Raw genomic sequence first — 13,611 nt, 5'->3', positions numbered from 1 at the left:
CCCTTTCGTCGGTGGTTTTCCTCCCCCCTGCGTCTTTCCCCGGGCCGATCGCCTCTCACAGCACTGATTTCTCCCCGTTTGGACTCGGACTCTCCTCATCCGCGCAGCCCCGCGGGGTCCCGTCACTAGCCGTCGCGCGCGACCCCGTCACACGCGGTTCGCCGACACCACCACATCGACATGGCCCTTCGTCAGGCTGCCCGGCGGCTCGGCGCCCTCGCCGGGTCCTCCCCGCAGGTCACCCGCGCGTTCGCCGTCGGATCGCAGAGGGCGACGATGTCCACCGAGGCGCAGCGCGAATCCGTCAAGGAGTTCCTCGACAAGTTCAAGCAGCACGCGCCTTCGACGATGGACCCGCCGAGCTTCCCCTCCGACTTCCTCCCGCCGGCGAGGGAGGTTCCCGCCACGCCGCCCGCGAAGCTGACGCTGAACTTCTACATGCCGCACGAGATTGAGTACGAGGGCGCGGAGGTCGACTCGATCCAGCTTCCCGCGGTGACTGGCGACATGGGCGTGCTCCCCGGGCACGTGCCCACCGTCGCGCAGCTCAGGCCGGGCGTCGTCGCAGTCAACATGGACGATAAGGAGACCAAGAAGGTGCGTTGAGATGTCCTTCAAATCACCCCGGGGTTTATTCAGCCGCGCACCCGTCGCGACCCGTCGCGATTGCGCGTCTCCGCGCGTCACCCGCCCGCGCCAAAAGAAACCCTAAGTTTCCTATGGCGCCACGGTCAGAATGTTACTTTCCTGTCGAACCAACCGACCAACGAACGAACCCACGCTCACCGCGCCTTTCCCTCCCCTCCCTCGCGTCCAACAGTACTTCGTCAGCAGCGGGTTCGCGTTCGTCCACGCCAACTCCGTCACCGACGTCATGGCGGTCGAGGCTGTCCCCGTCGAACAGCTGGACGGCGAGGCTGTGAAGAAGGCTCTGGCGGATTACCAAGCCAAGCTCGTCAACGCGAAGGACGACTACGAGAAGGCGGCGGCGCAGATCGGCATCGAGGTGACGCAGGCGATGGAAAGCGCCGTCACCGGCAAGGCGTGATCGTCGCGGTGGACGGGGGGGGTGGAACGTACGTCGTTGGGGCTCCGCCGCGCGTAGGCGGCGAAGTCCGTGTATCAGCTTAATTTGTTCGTTAGCAGTCGTGTATCAATCACAGAGAATACTTTCCTCAGAGTAGGGAATCATCTCGGGTCCACGTCCGCGCGTCCGCCCCTCGCCCTCGCCGTCAGTTGAGACCGAAGCCGCCGCCGGTGAACCGAGCGCCTCCCCGCGCCGTCGCCTGCGCCGTCTGCCTCTTCCCGCCGGCGTTTTCCCGATCCGCGCCTCGGAGCTCCGCCTCTTGTCTCCGCTTGTGATCAAAGTACTTCTTCTTGACGTCGCCCAAGTCTCGCGTCAGCTTGTCAACCTCGTACTTGTACTCGGACGACTGCGCCTGGTACATGTTGAGCTCGCTCGCCATCGCCTTCATCTGCCGCGTCTTCTCCCGCAGCTGACGCTGGTACACGCTCACCTGCTCCGCAACCTCGGGCCCGGGCTGCCTCGCGAGAATCGCCTTGAGCTCCTTGTACAGCTTCTCCTTCTCCCTCACGAGCAAGTCCTTCTCCACGACCTCCTCCGTCTTGGCGATCAGGCGCTTCTGCAACGCCTGAATCTTCTGGATCATCTCGTACGCGGTGGGGTCGCTGCCCTCCAGCTTCCTCCACCGGTGCACGTTGAGGGGGTTCTCCAGCTCCTCCGTGAGCGCCTTGGTCTTGGTGCGCTCCTGCAGGAGCTCCTTGCCGAGTCTGTGCACCTCCCGCTTCAGGACGTCGATGGAGCCCACCGAGTGCTTCAGCACGCCGAGCTCGCGCTTCAGATCCCCGAGCTTGATCTTCAGCACCCGGAGTTCGTTGAGCCTGTCCTGGTACTGGATCTGGCCCTTCGCCAAGATGGACGCCTGGATCTTGATCTTCTCGTACAGCAGCGCGAGCTCGTCGTTCCTGCGTATGAGCTGGGTGCCGAGGATGTCGCGATCGTTGACGACGCCTGCGAGCTCCTTCTCCTGCTTGCCGATCGCCGCGTCGGACTCGTTGATGATCTGATTCAAGCGCTGAAGCTCCAGCTTCTGCGACTCAATCGAGGACTCCGCCTCCTTGATGTTCATCGCCGCCTTGTTGAGCTCGAATCGGAGGCTCTCCTTCTCCTTCTCCACCTTCATGTGGTCGAAGTGCTCCTTGACCAGGGCGAGGTCCTTGGTGGAGATCTCCTCCTTGAGCTGCTCGATCTGGTGGTTCATGATCTTAAACTTGCGCTTCATCTCGGCGATTTCATCCTGCGCCTCGAGCAGGTTCTTGCTGTACATGTTGCGGTCGGTGCGAACAGCCTCGTACATGCTCTGCTGCGCCTTGAGCTTCGCGTTTCCGTCCGCGATGCTCTTCTGCAGGTCGACGATCGCCATCTCGCGCATCTTCACCTCCTCGAGCGCCTCGAGGAACTTTGCCGTCGTGGCGCTCGCCTCGTTGGCAAACTTCTCCCGCTCCTGCTCCAAACCGAAGATGGCCTTCGCCTGTTTCGAAGCCTCGGATCGGTACCCGGCGATCTCCTGCTCCAGCGTCTTCTTGTTGTTCTCGGTGATGCGGACGAGGTCAGCCTGCTTCTGCGTGGCGGAATCCGCCTGCGACTTGAGCTTGGTGAGGACGTCCCTCTCGCGCATGAGCTCCTCCTGCTTCTTCTTCTCGAGCTCGCCCTGCTTGCGCATGGCGTCGATGTCCCGCTCGAGGTCGGCGATCGTGCGCTTAAGATCGTCGCGGTTTTTCTCAACCTCTTCCTTGGCAGCCTCGGCGGCTCTGAGTTTTCCCAGCGCGGCATCCTTGGCCTTGTCGATCCTGCCGGCTTCCAGCTTGGCGAGGTTAATCTCGTCATCCTTCGCCTTGAGCTCAATCTGCGCGTTGGCGTTGCTCTGCGCCAGGTTTGCGTTGTTCTGCACCGCGTCGCTGAGGTCCCTCTGCAGCTTGGTGAGCTTATCGCTCAGGCCGTTGTAGTCCTTCTGGGCCCTGGACGTGGCGCCCTGCTGGTCCTTCAGGAGCTTCTCCAGGCGCTTCACCGCCTCGTCACCCTCTTTGAGCGAGTGCTGCTTCTGCTTGATCTCGTACGTCTTCTCCTCGAGGAGCTCTTTCAGCTCCTTCATGTCGCGCTCCATCTTCTCCTTGCGTTTGGTCTCCTTGTCCGTCGCGGCCCTGGCGGACGCGGCGTCGTCGCGCAGGATCTGCAGCTCATTCTCCATTCGCAACTTTTCCGCCTCCGCCGCTCTGAGCTGCTCCGTCACCTCCATGACCTCCTCCCGGAGCATGACGATCTGGTTCACCTGCTCGTCGCGCTCCGCCGCGAGTTCATCGCGCTGCCGCATCATGTCCTTCAGCTGCTCCTGCTGCTTCGCGCCGCCGCTGCCCCCCTGCGCGGCGGCTTTGGAGAGATCGGCGACCTCCTTCTTCAGCGCCTGGACATTCTCCTTGGCTCGCGTCTCCTTCTCCTTGGACGCGTCCACCATCTTCCACGCCTTCTCCACCTCGCCCTTGAGCTTGTCGATCGTTCCCTGGTCCTCGTCCGCCAGTTTCAGCGCGCTCTGGACCTTCGCCGCGTTGGCGACGATCTCCGCGTTGAGGTCGCGGCACTTCTGGACCAGCCGCTTCTCGCTGTCGTTGGAGTTGACCAGCGCGCTGAAGACCTTCTCGTACTCCTCCTTGAACTTGGCCATCGCCGGGTCGTTCTCCAGCTCCGCGATGACCTGTAGACGGGATTCGTGGGACGGGGGGTCGGGGTCGGGGTCAGCGTCGCGGCGCGAAGACTCGCGGCGGGGCGGAGGGGCGGTGGTGCCCAAAAGGGGAAATGCGCGTGTGCCGGAGGGGGCTCAAACGGGTCCATCCGATGCTGGCATCGGGCGAGCGGTGGACTCGTGGAGGGACGGGTCGAACGGCGCGACGGAGGCGTCCGCGGCAGTCGGGAGACGAAGCGAACGCGCACCTTGTTGAAGTCATCGGTGAGCCGGTCGCCGATCGTGGGCGACGCGCGCCCCGAGGCGGTCTCGCTCATATCGGGGGAAGAAGGCCCGTCCCAAACTGCCTAATTTAGAGTTCCTCTCCAAGACCTCCCGACCTACGCCCCTCGCGCGGCACCTCGCGGTCGTTCTCGACCGGTCGCGCGGGGGTGTGCGGTCGACGCGAGTGTCGATGCGCGCGCGCGCCCTTCGTCGCACCGGAGAATGCGTCGCAGACTTCGCACGCGACCGAACTCCGTCTCCAAGAGCGTCGTTCGGGATTTCCCAACTTTCAGGTTCGTGCCAACTCAAGCAGTCAAGCGGCAAAAAGTTGATCGATTCCGCGTGCCAAAAGATGACGTGATTCGAGTGCCTTTCGTCACTTCCGACACGCGCCATGGACGCCATGGTCCGGGGAGGCTCGGGCGACGGGACGCCGTCGATCGCCGACGTCAGCGACGATGTCCTCGTCACGGTGTTCCTGAAGATGGACCCGATAGACCTCGGCAGCTGCCTCCGAACGTGCAAGAGTTGGAGACGACTGATTTGCGACGGGGCGCTCGACAATGCTTACTGGTGGAACAAGGCGCGAGCAGACCTGCTCGAAGACCTGCTCGACGAGGACGGCAAACTCCCTCTCCACGGGCGGCGCGTCTGCGACGTGGTCGCGCCGCGCTGGCTACGCCGGCGCGAAACGTACGCCCTCCTGGACGGATGCAAGGCGGAGGTCGTCGCGTCGGCTCGCGGAGACAACGGAGAAGGGCGAAAGCCGCTCGTGCCTCTCCGCCTGCGCGAGTGGGTCAAGACGCCGTATCCCCGCTGGCTCGAGCAACCCGCGCGGGTGGATAACGAGGACATCGCGCTCTTCTACCGCGCGTCCATGAGAGAAATACGCGAGCAACGTCCGACGAACGCGCACGTCACCGACTTTGTCGAGGTGGAATGGCTCGCCGATTTGGCGGTGATGATGGGCGAGCGCCGGGCGATGGCCACGTTCGCCGAGGCGATGAACGATCCCGACTTTCACGTCCGCAGCCACGCGCGGTGCGTGGAGCTCGTGGAGCGGTGCGCGGCGGCGGTGTCCGGACTGATCGATCCGTACCTCGCGGGCCGGCATCAACGGATGTGGGGCCCGACGCCCCCGTCACACGTCTCGTCGCACGTGGAGAACCCGGGCGCGTTGCACCCGTCGGAGAAGTGGCTGTGGGTGATGCGCGAGGATTTCAGGTCGTTCGGGTCGGACCTGCGTCACAAGAAGCCGTCGCTACCCGAGGAGAGCGTCGTGGACGCGTTGGACAGGATGGGCGAGGAGTTCAAACGGAGGCTCGACAGCTCGCGAGTCGACCCGCGGGACGATCCAAAGGGGGCGCTGCGGGTGCTGACCGAATTTATGTGCGGCGTCTACCCCGGGCTCGACGCCCCGGGCGACAACCCGGGATCGACCCACGTGGCGGACATGGACTTTCGCGAGATGCCGCCCGCGACGCACGAGCTCAACCCGCACCTCCTCCACCCGAAGTTTGCGATGCCGACCGAGGGCGGACTCGGGTTCAGAGGCGCCGGATCGACCGTCACGCACGACTACTACGATCCCATGTGCAGCTCCCTGTTTTGCGTGCTTCACACGCGCGTCGGCATCCCGATCACGCTCTCGATCGTCATGGCGTCCGTGGCGTCTCGCGCGGGGTTGAAAGTGGAGTTCCTCAACGCGCCCGGTCACTTCCGCTGCGGAGTTCATGACGAAAACTACGTTGACCCGGAAAAGCCCGGAACAAACGCCCGACACGTGGTCTTCACGGCCGACCCGTTCGAAGGCTTCGAAGCGACAGACCCCAGGAAACTCCGGACGATCGATTGGGACCGTATGGGAGAGGAGGCGGGAAGAGGACGCGTGGCAGAGCTCGTCCCGTCCGCGCGCGACGTCGTGATGAGGATGTTGAACAACCTTTTCCTGATTTACGGCACCATGGAGTGCGGAGGGAGCGGCAGCCCGGACGGTCCGGATCTCGAGACGTATCCGAACGACGAAGAATACGTACCAAACTACGTCGGACTCCCTCCGCACAGGTGGATGGTGCGACACGCCGTCGTCGCGCTCGCGGGACTTGTGGTGAGTCCCGGGCCCCACGCCGAGTTTTTGCAACAGGAGTTGGCGCATCTTAAGCTTAAGTGGCTGCCGATGTCGGCGCATCGTCTCTTTATGTAATAAATACCTCTAAAATAATGATCAAAACTGAGAACGACATCGACGTCTACGACACGCGAACGAGTCCATCACCGCGGAGGGTGCTGCTGGATCGTCGGCTGACCCGTGCCGAACATCGCCGGCATCCTCCGCTGCGCCGCCTGCATCATCATCTGCCCCGGAGCCGGGAACATCCCCGCCTGCGCGGGCCCGGGCGGCGGAGCCGGGTATCCCGCCGGCGGCGGCGCACCGGGCGGCGCGGGATACTGCCCCGGGAACGGAGCGGGCGCGCCCGGCGGCGGTTGCACGTAAACGACCCTGGCGCCCGGCGGGGCCCCCGGCGGAGGCATCATCCGCACCATCTGCCCGGGCGGCGGAGGCCCGTACCCAGTCGCGGGCGCGGTGCCGGGTTGGGGTTGCACCTGATGCGTCGGCTGGCCTTGCTGCGCCGGCGTGAACCATCCGCTCCCGCCTCCTCCGAAGCCCATCCACGCGAACATGTTGCCCTGGGGCCTCGGCATCGTGCCCGGGGGGTTGACGTTGAATCCGCCGGTGCGAGGTTTCTGACCCGGCATCAGCGTCGGGTCACCCTTTGTCGGCTCGTCGAAGAGTCGGTACTCCGCGACGAGGTTCTTGATCGTGCCCTCGGACGCGTTGGCGGGCAACGGGGGGTGGTACATGTCGAGCCGGCCCTTGTCGAAGTCCTCGAGTTTGATCCCGAGGAGGTCGCACTTTATGAGCTTCTCCTGCTTGCTCAGCTCCGACTCGCCGTCCTCCTCGGGCCTGGGCGGCAGCGGCGGCGCGGCGTTGGCGCCGGCGCCCTTGCCCATGTTGGTGTGATAGGAGACGCCGCCGGTGCCGCCGTCTTCGAACGCCTCGTCGCGCTCGATGCCGATGCAGGCTTTGATGAGTGGGAGGAACAGAATCCACAAGATCCAGATGATGAGCGCGCCGATGAACCAGTCGGCCGCTTTTTTCTCCTCACCGAACCACAGGTCGAACGCGATGAACAGCTGTGTCAGCGCCAGCACCCGCATGCTCATCACCACGTACAGCGAGTGCATGGTCTTCATGCGAACCGGTTTACGAGCTCTCCTCAGGGCGATGTACTTGTCCGAGCAGTAGGTGACGCAGAGGCCGAAGAAAGCGATGAGGTAAGAAATCGGCAGAACCGGGCCGTAAATGACCGCGAGCGCCACGGTCTTCAGCGTCGCCGCGTACTTCTCCGCGAGGATAAACTCGTCGGGTTCCAGCGCCCGCTCGGCCATGTCCTGCGTCTTCGCGTGTTTCGCCATCGATTGTCTGGATTTGCCGGTAAAGTCCAGATACGCAATCAGGTCGGGCAAGAACGCGTTGAACAGTTGCAGGTAAAACGCCGACTCGATCAAACCGCCGGGCGCGTACCACAGGCACTCGCCCTGCGTCGATTTGGTTCGATCGCATCGCGACGCGGTGATGGGCACGATGGCCGTGTTCACCACCGTGACGATGAAAATTTTCACCATGAGCGAAGCCTCAAAGTGCGTCCGCGTGTGGAAGCGCTGGAACTTCGTGAGCACCTTGGCGAGGTACTGCAGCGAGACGTTGATGGCGACGATCATGAAACCGGAGAACGCGGTCAGCGCGCCGATCGAACCGTCGTCGCCCGATGGATTCTCCCCGAGGGCGGCGGCTCTTATCTCGTCGTCCATCACGTCTGCTCGGGCATCCTCCCTGAGCTGCTCAAACACAATCTGGATGCCGGCGCCGATGCCGAGGCCGGCGCCGAGCGCGAGCCACGCCTTGACGCTTCGCTCGTACCACGCCTGACCTCGGATGTTGACGTTCTCCCAGTTGACGTCGTCGGGCTCGGGCGGCACCGACATCGTCAGCCTGCGTCCGTTGAGCCTCGGCGCCCCCCACACAAAGCCGAAGCACCCAAAGAGGTAATCCAGCGCCAGCTCGCCCCAGCCGCGGCGGTGATCGATGAACGCGTTGTTCGCGTGCGCCTCGTAGTTCATGGTGACGAACGCCTCGCCGTTGTTGACCACCGGGAGCCTCGCGAGCTGGTCGACGCTCTTTAACAGTCGGACGAAAGTCGCCTCCGCCTTGGCGACGGCGGCGTCGGAGTAATCCGTCGATTGAAGAAACATCGCGCGGAAAGACGCGCCGGGGCGCCCGCCGCCGTCGCCGCCGCCCTTTCCGTGCTCGTTCCACGCCTTGAGCTCCGCGAGTTTCACGCGCGCCTCGCTCAGGTCCTGCTCCGCCTTGAGCAGGTTGCCCACGTTTTTCGTAAACGAGACCGACGCGACTTCGCCGTAGTGGGACATGAACTCCGCGACCTGCCGCCGCGTGAGCTGGTTCACGCCGAGGCCCTGCACGAGCACGGCGTAGTCGCCGACGGTCACGGCGTTGCGGTTGATCCGCTGCGCGTTCTTGAGCTGTTCCTTGTGGTAGAACGCGGTCCACAGCAGGAGAACGACGACGGAGACGAAGAGCCCGCACGCCAGGTTAGCCCCCGGCATGTTCTCCTTGGCGAGCTCGGGCATCAGGCGCTCCACGCAGCACGTCGCCTTCTCGGCCGACGTCAGCGCGCTGTTGGTGCACGGCAGGTGCGCCGCGCAGAGGTCCCCGAGCGTCGCGAGGTCCTGCGAGGTGTCCATGTAAACGTCGCACAGCGTCGGGCACGAGTAGTACGACGCGGTCAACGGATCGTTGCAGGTGGCGCCGATGGAGGTGCCGAGGATGGCGGACGGCTGCGTCTCCCGCGCGCACACCTGCGCCCTGGCCTGCGTGTTGGACTGCACGTTGACGGTGTAGTCCGTGCTCAGGTTGTTGTTGGCGGAGGAGTGCGCGAGGGGCTGGATCCCGCAGCAGACGAGCAGCGCGAGCATGAGGTAGAGGAAAAACTTGATCGTCTCGAAGTAGAGCGCCAGGCCCTCGGAGTGCTTCCCGATGGCGGCGTGGGAGACGTCCAGGGGAAACGGCCGACCCGTGCCCGCGACGATGACGTTCCTGCGTTGGGTCGACGGCGGGTGAGCGCGGGTCAGCGGTCGGGGTTCCGTCGGGACGGTTCCATCGGAGCCGATCCGGCTCCGTCGTCAGCGTCAGCGTCGAACAGCTAAGAGTGGGGGCGACGCTCACCGGGTGTCGACATCGTAGTGGAGGAGGCGCCTGTCCGCCGAGCGCTTCTGCGCCAGCGCGAAGTTGACCTTGGGCGCCATCCGGCTCTCCGTCGCTTGGAGCGCGCGCCGTGGAGTGAGCTCCGACCTCGCCTCGGGGGATCGAATATCTCGTATGAGTATCTCAAATCTCTTCCGAAGCGCTTCGACTCGTATCGCGTCCGTCACTGAGCGATGGCGCTGCGAGCTTCCGCGCGGCGTCTGTCGCGGCTCGTGTCCGGCCGATGCGCCGGCGGCACCGGCCGGAGTCTCTCCGGCGGACCGACCCCGTCGTCGTCGGGAGGAGGCGGCGGCGGACCCGTCAAGCCCGCGAAGGGCGCCGCCGACCCGGCGGCACCCTCGGTGAACAAGAACCCAGCGGCGGGAGCGGCGGAACCGGCCAATCCCTTGGCCGTGTCGATGTTTCCGTGGGAGCGCGCGGTGTTATCCGACGGCAGACAGGACGGACCGATGAAGCCGTGGCAAAAGCTGTACTGGGCGGCGTTCGGCGCGGCGGTGCTGTTCCTCGCGGGCAACAGAGCGCGGGTGTACTATCAGAGCGTGAAGAGCAAGGAGGAGCTCGAGGCGGACCTGCGCGAGAATCGACGCGCGATGCAGGCGGCGCTGGAGGGTAAGTCGTTCGCGGACGGCGACGATCCGTTCGAGGGGATGGAGCCGCACGAGATCGAGGCTCTGCTGAGGCAAAACGCGCCGGACGGGGACCCTTACGCGGGGATGGCCCCGGACGAGATCAACGCCTACCTCGCCAAGCAACAGGAGGAGCAGGTCGGCAAGCACCTCTCGATGCCCAGGAACATACCGAGGCCGCGGTGACGCGTCCGCGTCGGTCGGAACCATTCTTTCGTTAGTAGCGCCCCATCGTAGACTACTGACCTGTAACAACGTCCATCTCAAAGTAGACTAATCTCAAGGCGTGTGCGGGCGCCGCGACCGAAAACGCCGAACGGGCTCGCCCTCGTCCGCCGACCACGACAGCCGAAGGTCCGCCACCACCGGGAAGTGATCGCTCGCCCAAACCCCGTCGACGTCGTGACACGCGCACGTCTCGCTCATCGGCCCGCCCACGGCGTACGCGCCGCACGCGCACCTCGACTCCCCACGCCGCCGAAACGTCTCCGAGTTGGTATCGACGCGGACGTACGCTCGAACGCAACGAGCTCGACACTGCACGTCGGCTCGGGTGTCGTCGCGCACGCCGTCGCCTCTGGCGACGAAGACGTGGTCTATGTGCCGCTGGTGGCCCACCGCGCCCAGAACCCTGGCCGTGGAACCTCCTCCGCGCGCGCCGCCGACGGCACCGCCGTGTCCGCCGCCGACGCCCGGTTGGTCGTCGCGACCCCACCCGCGCCGGCGCTTGAAAGAATGAAAACCGCCGTCACCCGGCCCGTCCCCGAGCTCGCCGGGATCCCACCACCCCAGCTGCGCGTTGTGCTTGCAGTGCTTCGCGATCGTGTTCGAGATCATCTCCGCGTGCGCGGGTCCCTCCCAACCGTGCCACGTCGTGCCGGCGTGACCGCCGGATCGAACCCCGCGGTGCTTACGATCGAAACGGGCGATCGGGTTATCAGCGTCGAGGCAGTCGAAGACGTCCACGAGCTCCGAAGCACGATCCGCGCGCTCCTCGTCGAGGTCCCACTCGCGCTGCTTACGAGGCGGGGAAGCGTCGGGGGCGTCCGCGGGAGATCCCCCGCCGCCGCCGCCGCCGCCGCCGCCCTTCCCGGTGGCGCGATTGGCCGTCCCCGATGACAAATTTCCCGAGACGTTCGACAAACCCCGAGATATCCCCGCCCCCGCGCCCGTCAGGAGCCTGTAGTGCTGCTGAATCTTCTGCATGTTGAAATCGCCGCCGACGACGATCGGGACGTCGCGGCCGTGAAGGTCCTGGATCCTTCGCACGCACGCTCGGACGCAGATGGCGCTGTTTCGCTTCGCCGGCACGTCGTCGTTCCAGTCGTGGCCAGCCTCGACGTGCGTCGAGCACGCGACGATCCGTTTGTCGATCGAACGCGTCACCCCTTTGGCCATACCGCAACCGCGTTCGTCACCCTTGAGCCTCAGGAGCACCCACGTGAACGTGACGACGCTTCCGGGCACGCCTCCGTGCTCGCTTCTGGGCACGGTTCCGGGCACGGTTCCGAGCACGCTTAACCCGCGGAATCGAGCCCTGGTCCTGCCGTCGAGCCACTCAAACTGACCCGCGTCCATCGCCTCGAACGCGTCGTCCCGCCACCACACGCTGTTCTGCTCCCACCTCGCGCCCTCACGAAGCGCGTTCGCGATCGTCTCATCGATCGCGTCGCCGGCGCAAAGCGGATCAGTCTCCGACGGGGAGAGCAGCACGCGCCGAGCCCTTGCGGCGGCGTCCGCGTCCCTCAACGACCTCACCGGCGGCGGGTAGCACCTGTACTCCGTGGCGTCGTACCCTTCCTCGCGCATCTCCCTCGCGCACATCAGCTCGGACGCCATGCACCCGAGGTCCTCCTGGAGGCACAGCACGTGCGGCGCGTCCCTCTGCACGGATCTCGCGACTATCGGGCACCGCACGTGCCAGTGCCAACCGCCCCCGCGCTCGTTCGCGCCGGGCTGGTTGGCGAACCGGGCGGCGGGGTCCGGGTCGTTGTTCTTGAGGTTCCACGTCATCACCCGGAGGCACGCGTGTTGGCGAACGCCGCCGGAGCGGTCGGGCCAAGGCGGCGGGTCCCGCGCGGATCCGCCGAGTACGAATTCCGCGTCGTCGTCGCCGTCGCCGGCGTTTTCGTGCCCGATCCCCCCCTCCCGCCGCCGCCTTTGCCGCCGCCGCCGCACGCGCCGCCCGAACGCGACGTCCAAGAGGCGCCGGCACGTCGCCCCCGCGTTGAGCGCGTCGCGGAGGCACAGGCGCTCCATCACCTCGCCGAGCACGCCGTCGGGGAGGTCCAGGAGGAGCGTCCGTCGGCCGAATCCTCCCGGGCGCGACGATTCCTCGGGTCCCGACCCGACGCCGGCTCTCGCCCGCGCCCGCGTCCCCGCCTTCGCCGCCGCCGCCGCCGCCCACGCCGCGTCCTCTCCCGCGACGCGCTCGGCCTCTCGAGCGTCCCATCGCGCGCCCAGGCGTCGCTCGATCTCGTCCTCGACGACGTTGGTTGCGCCGACGAATCCGGGGTATCCCTCGCGTCGGAACCTCGCGAAGTCGCCTCGCGTGGACGCTCCCTCCCACGGCGCGTGCGACGCCGCGGACGACGCCGCCGCGTCGCACTCGGCGGCGAGGCACCCGCGGAGCGTGCCCGCCTCCACGCCGCCGACGCCCTGGCCGGGCTCGCCGGCGGCGGCGAAGGTCAGGCGCCTCGTCTCGTCCCTCGCGTCGTTCGCGGCGCGGAGGATCTCGCCCCCCCATCCGTCGTCCCCTCGCGTCGGCGCCGGCGGCACAGCTGGCGGCTTCGCGCTCGCGTCGTCGTCGTTCGGATGCGCGCGCGTACGGGGATTGGATGCGCGCGGGGCGGGTTGGACGTCCGCGAGCGGCGTCCTGGTCGCGGCGGATCCGAGCGCGTACGGGCCCGTCGGCAGCGCGCGCTTTTGTCTGATGCTGTCGTACATCCACTCCTGCCGCAGGATCGTCGGTGGGGTCCCGCCGCCGGCGCCCGCGACGCACGATGCGGGCATGGACGCGAGGTACGCCGCGAACCTCGGGTCGTCCTCCTCCGCGCACGGGGGGTCCACGAGGAGCACGTGCGTCGCGCGGCGCCTGAGATCCTTGGCCGGGACGACGACGACGCACCCGCGCTCGCGGAGGAACCCCGCCCACGCCTTGAGCCGGAACTTGTGGACGGCGCGCGGGGCGTGGAGCGCGACGACCCACGATCGAAGCTCGTCGCTCGACATGGGCCGACCGGGCGACCCTGGAGGCGGCCGCGGCGCGGAGTGGTCACGAGGACGATGGCTCGAGCACTAATGTTGGCACCGGGTGCCCAAATTTCTCGGCGCGGGCCGGTGGAACGGGCCGCGTCGAGAAGAGCTTCCCACTTTTGTATCACTCTCAGTCTGCAAAACTGCACCAAAAAGTCAACCTGGGAGTTCAGGCGTTGTTAGGGACCGTTGTGCTTCGCAATCACGGGATGGGCCGTTTCCGATAGGGGGCGCGCCACCGCAGCTGCGCGGCACTCGAGAGGCGCGCGCACTAGCAGCGGGCGACTTTCATCGCGGAGCGGACCCTCCCGACGGCATCAGCGCCCGGGGCGGAGAGATCCACTCGCGCGCTCTCCGCGGGGGG

The 13,611-nt window shown here is 66.1% G+C and overlaps 6 protein-coding genes across 6 annotated transcripts; 3 read left to right on the top strand and 3 right to left on the bottom strand.

Annotated features, from left to right (window-relative positions):
• The first annotated feature begins 135 nt into the window (after positions 1 to 135).
• On the top strand, positions 136 to 1,190 carry MICPUN_64063 (H+-or Na+-translocating f-type, v-type and A-type ATPase superfamily). The gene is made up of 2 exons (XM_002506119.1): positions 136 to 597; positions 821 to 1,190. The coding sequence occupies exons 1-2, from the start codon at positions 181 to 183 to the stop codon at positions 1,046 to 1,048; spliced, it is 645 nt and encodes a 214-aa protein (XP_002506165.1). The 5' UTR covers positions 136 to 180; the 3' UTR covers positions 1,049 to 1,190.
• Positions 1,123 to 4,075, bottom strand: FAP189 (flagellar associated protein; the record flags this gene model as incomplete). Its single annotated transcript, XM_002505911.1, has 2 exons — positions 1,123 to 3,770; positions 4,007 to 4,075. The coding sequence occupies 2 exons, from the start codon at positions 4,073 to 4,075 to the stop codon at positions 1,233 to 1,235; spliced, it is 2,607 nt and encodes an 868-aa protein (XP_002505957.1). The 3' UTR covers positions 1,123 to 1,232.
• A 341-nt stretch (positions 4,076 to 4,416) lies between these two features.
• Positions 4,417 to 6,247, top strand: MICPUN_113309 (hypothetical protein; the record flags this gene model as incomplete). Its single annotated transcript, XM_002506118.1, has 1 exon — positions 4,417 to 6,247. One exon carries the CDS (start codon positions 4,417 to 4,419, stop codon positions 6,223 to 6,225), a length of 1,809 nt encoding a protein of 602 aa, XP_002506164.1. The 3' UTR covers positions 6,226 to 6,247.
• Positions 6,187 to 9,407, bottom strand: CUPA2 (hypothetical protein; the record flags this gene model as incomplete). The annotated part of the gene is made up of 2 exons (XM_002505910.1): positions 6,187 to 9,198; positions 9,328 to 9,407. The coding sequence occupies 2 exons, from the start codon at positions 9,405 to 9,407 to the stop codon at positions 6,294 to 6,296; spliced, it is 2,985 nt and encodes a 994-aa protein (XP_002505956.1). The 3' UTR covers positions 6,187 to 6,293.
• Positions 9,408 to 9,539: 132 nt separating this feature from the next.
• MICPUN_64059 (predicted protein) lies at positions 9,540 to 10,178 on the top strand (the record flags this gene model as incomplete). Its single annotated transcript, XM_002506117.1, has 1 exon — positions 9,540 to 10,178. One exon carries the CDS (start codon positions 9,540 to 9,542, stop codon positions 10,176 to 10,178), a length of 639 nt encoding a protein of 212 aa, XP_002506163.1.
• A 93-nt stretch (positions 10,179 to 10,271) lies between these two features.
• Positions 10,272 to 13,223, bottom strand: MICPUN_64058 (endonuclease/exonuclease/phosphatase; the record flags this gene model as incomplete). Its single annotated transcript, XM_002505909.1, has 1 exon — positions 10,272 to 13,223. The coding sequence occupies one exon, from the start codon at positions 13,221 to 13,223 to the stop codon at positions 10,272 to 10,274; it is 2,952 nt and encodes a 983-aa protein (XP_002505955.1).
• Positions 13,224 to 13,611: the final 388 nt, after the last annotated feature.

This window comes from Micromonas commoda, chromosome 14 (genome assembly GCF_000090985.2).
Source record: "Micromonas commoda chromosome 14, complete sequence".
Lineage (NCBI taxonomy): Eukaryota > Viridiplantae > Chlorophyta > Mamiellophyceae > Mamiellales > Mamiellaceae > Micromonas > Micromonas commoda.
This window is presented reverse-complemented; position numbering and strand designations above follow the sequence as displayed.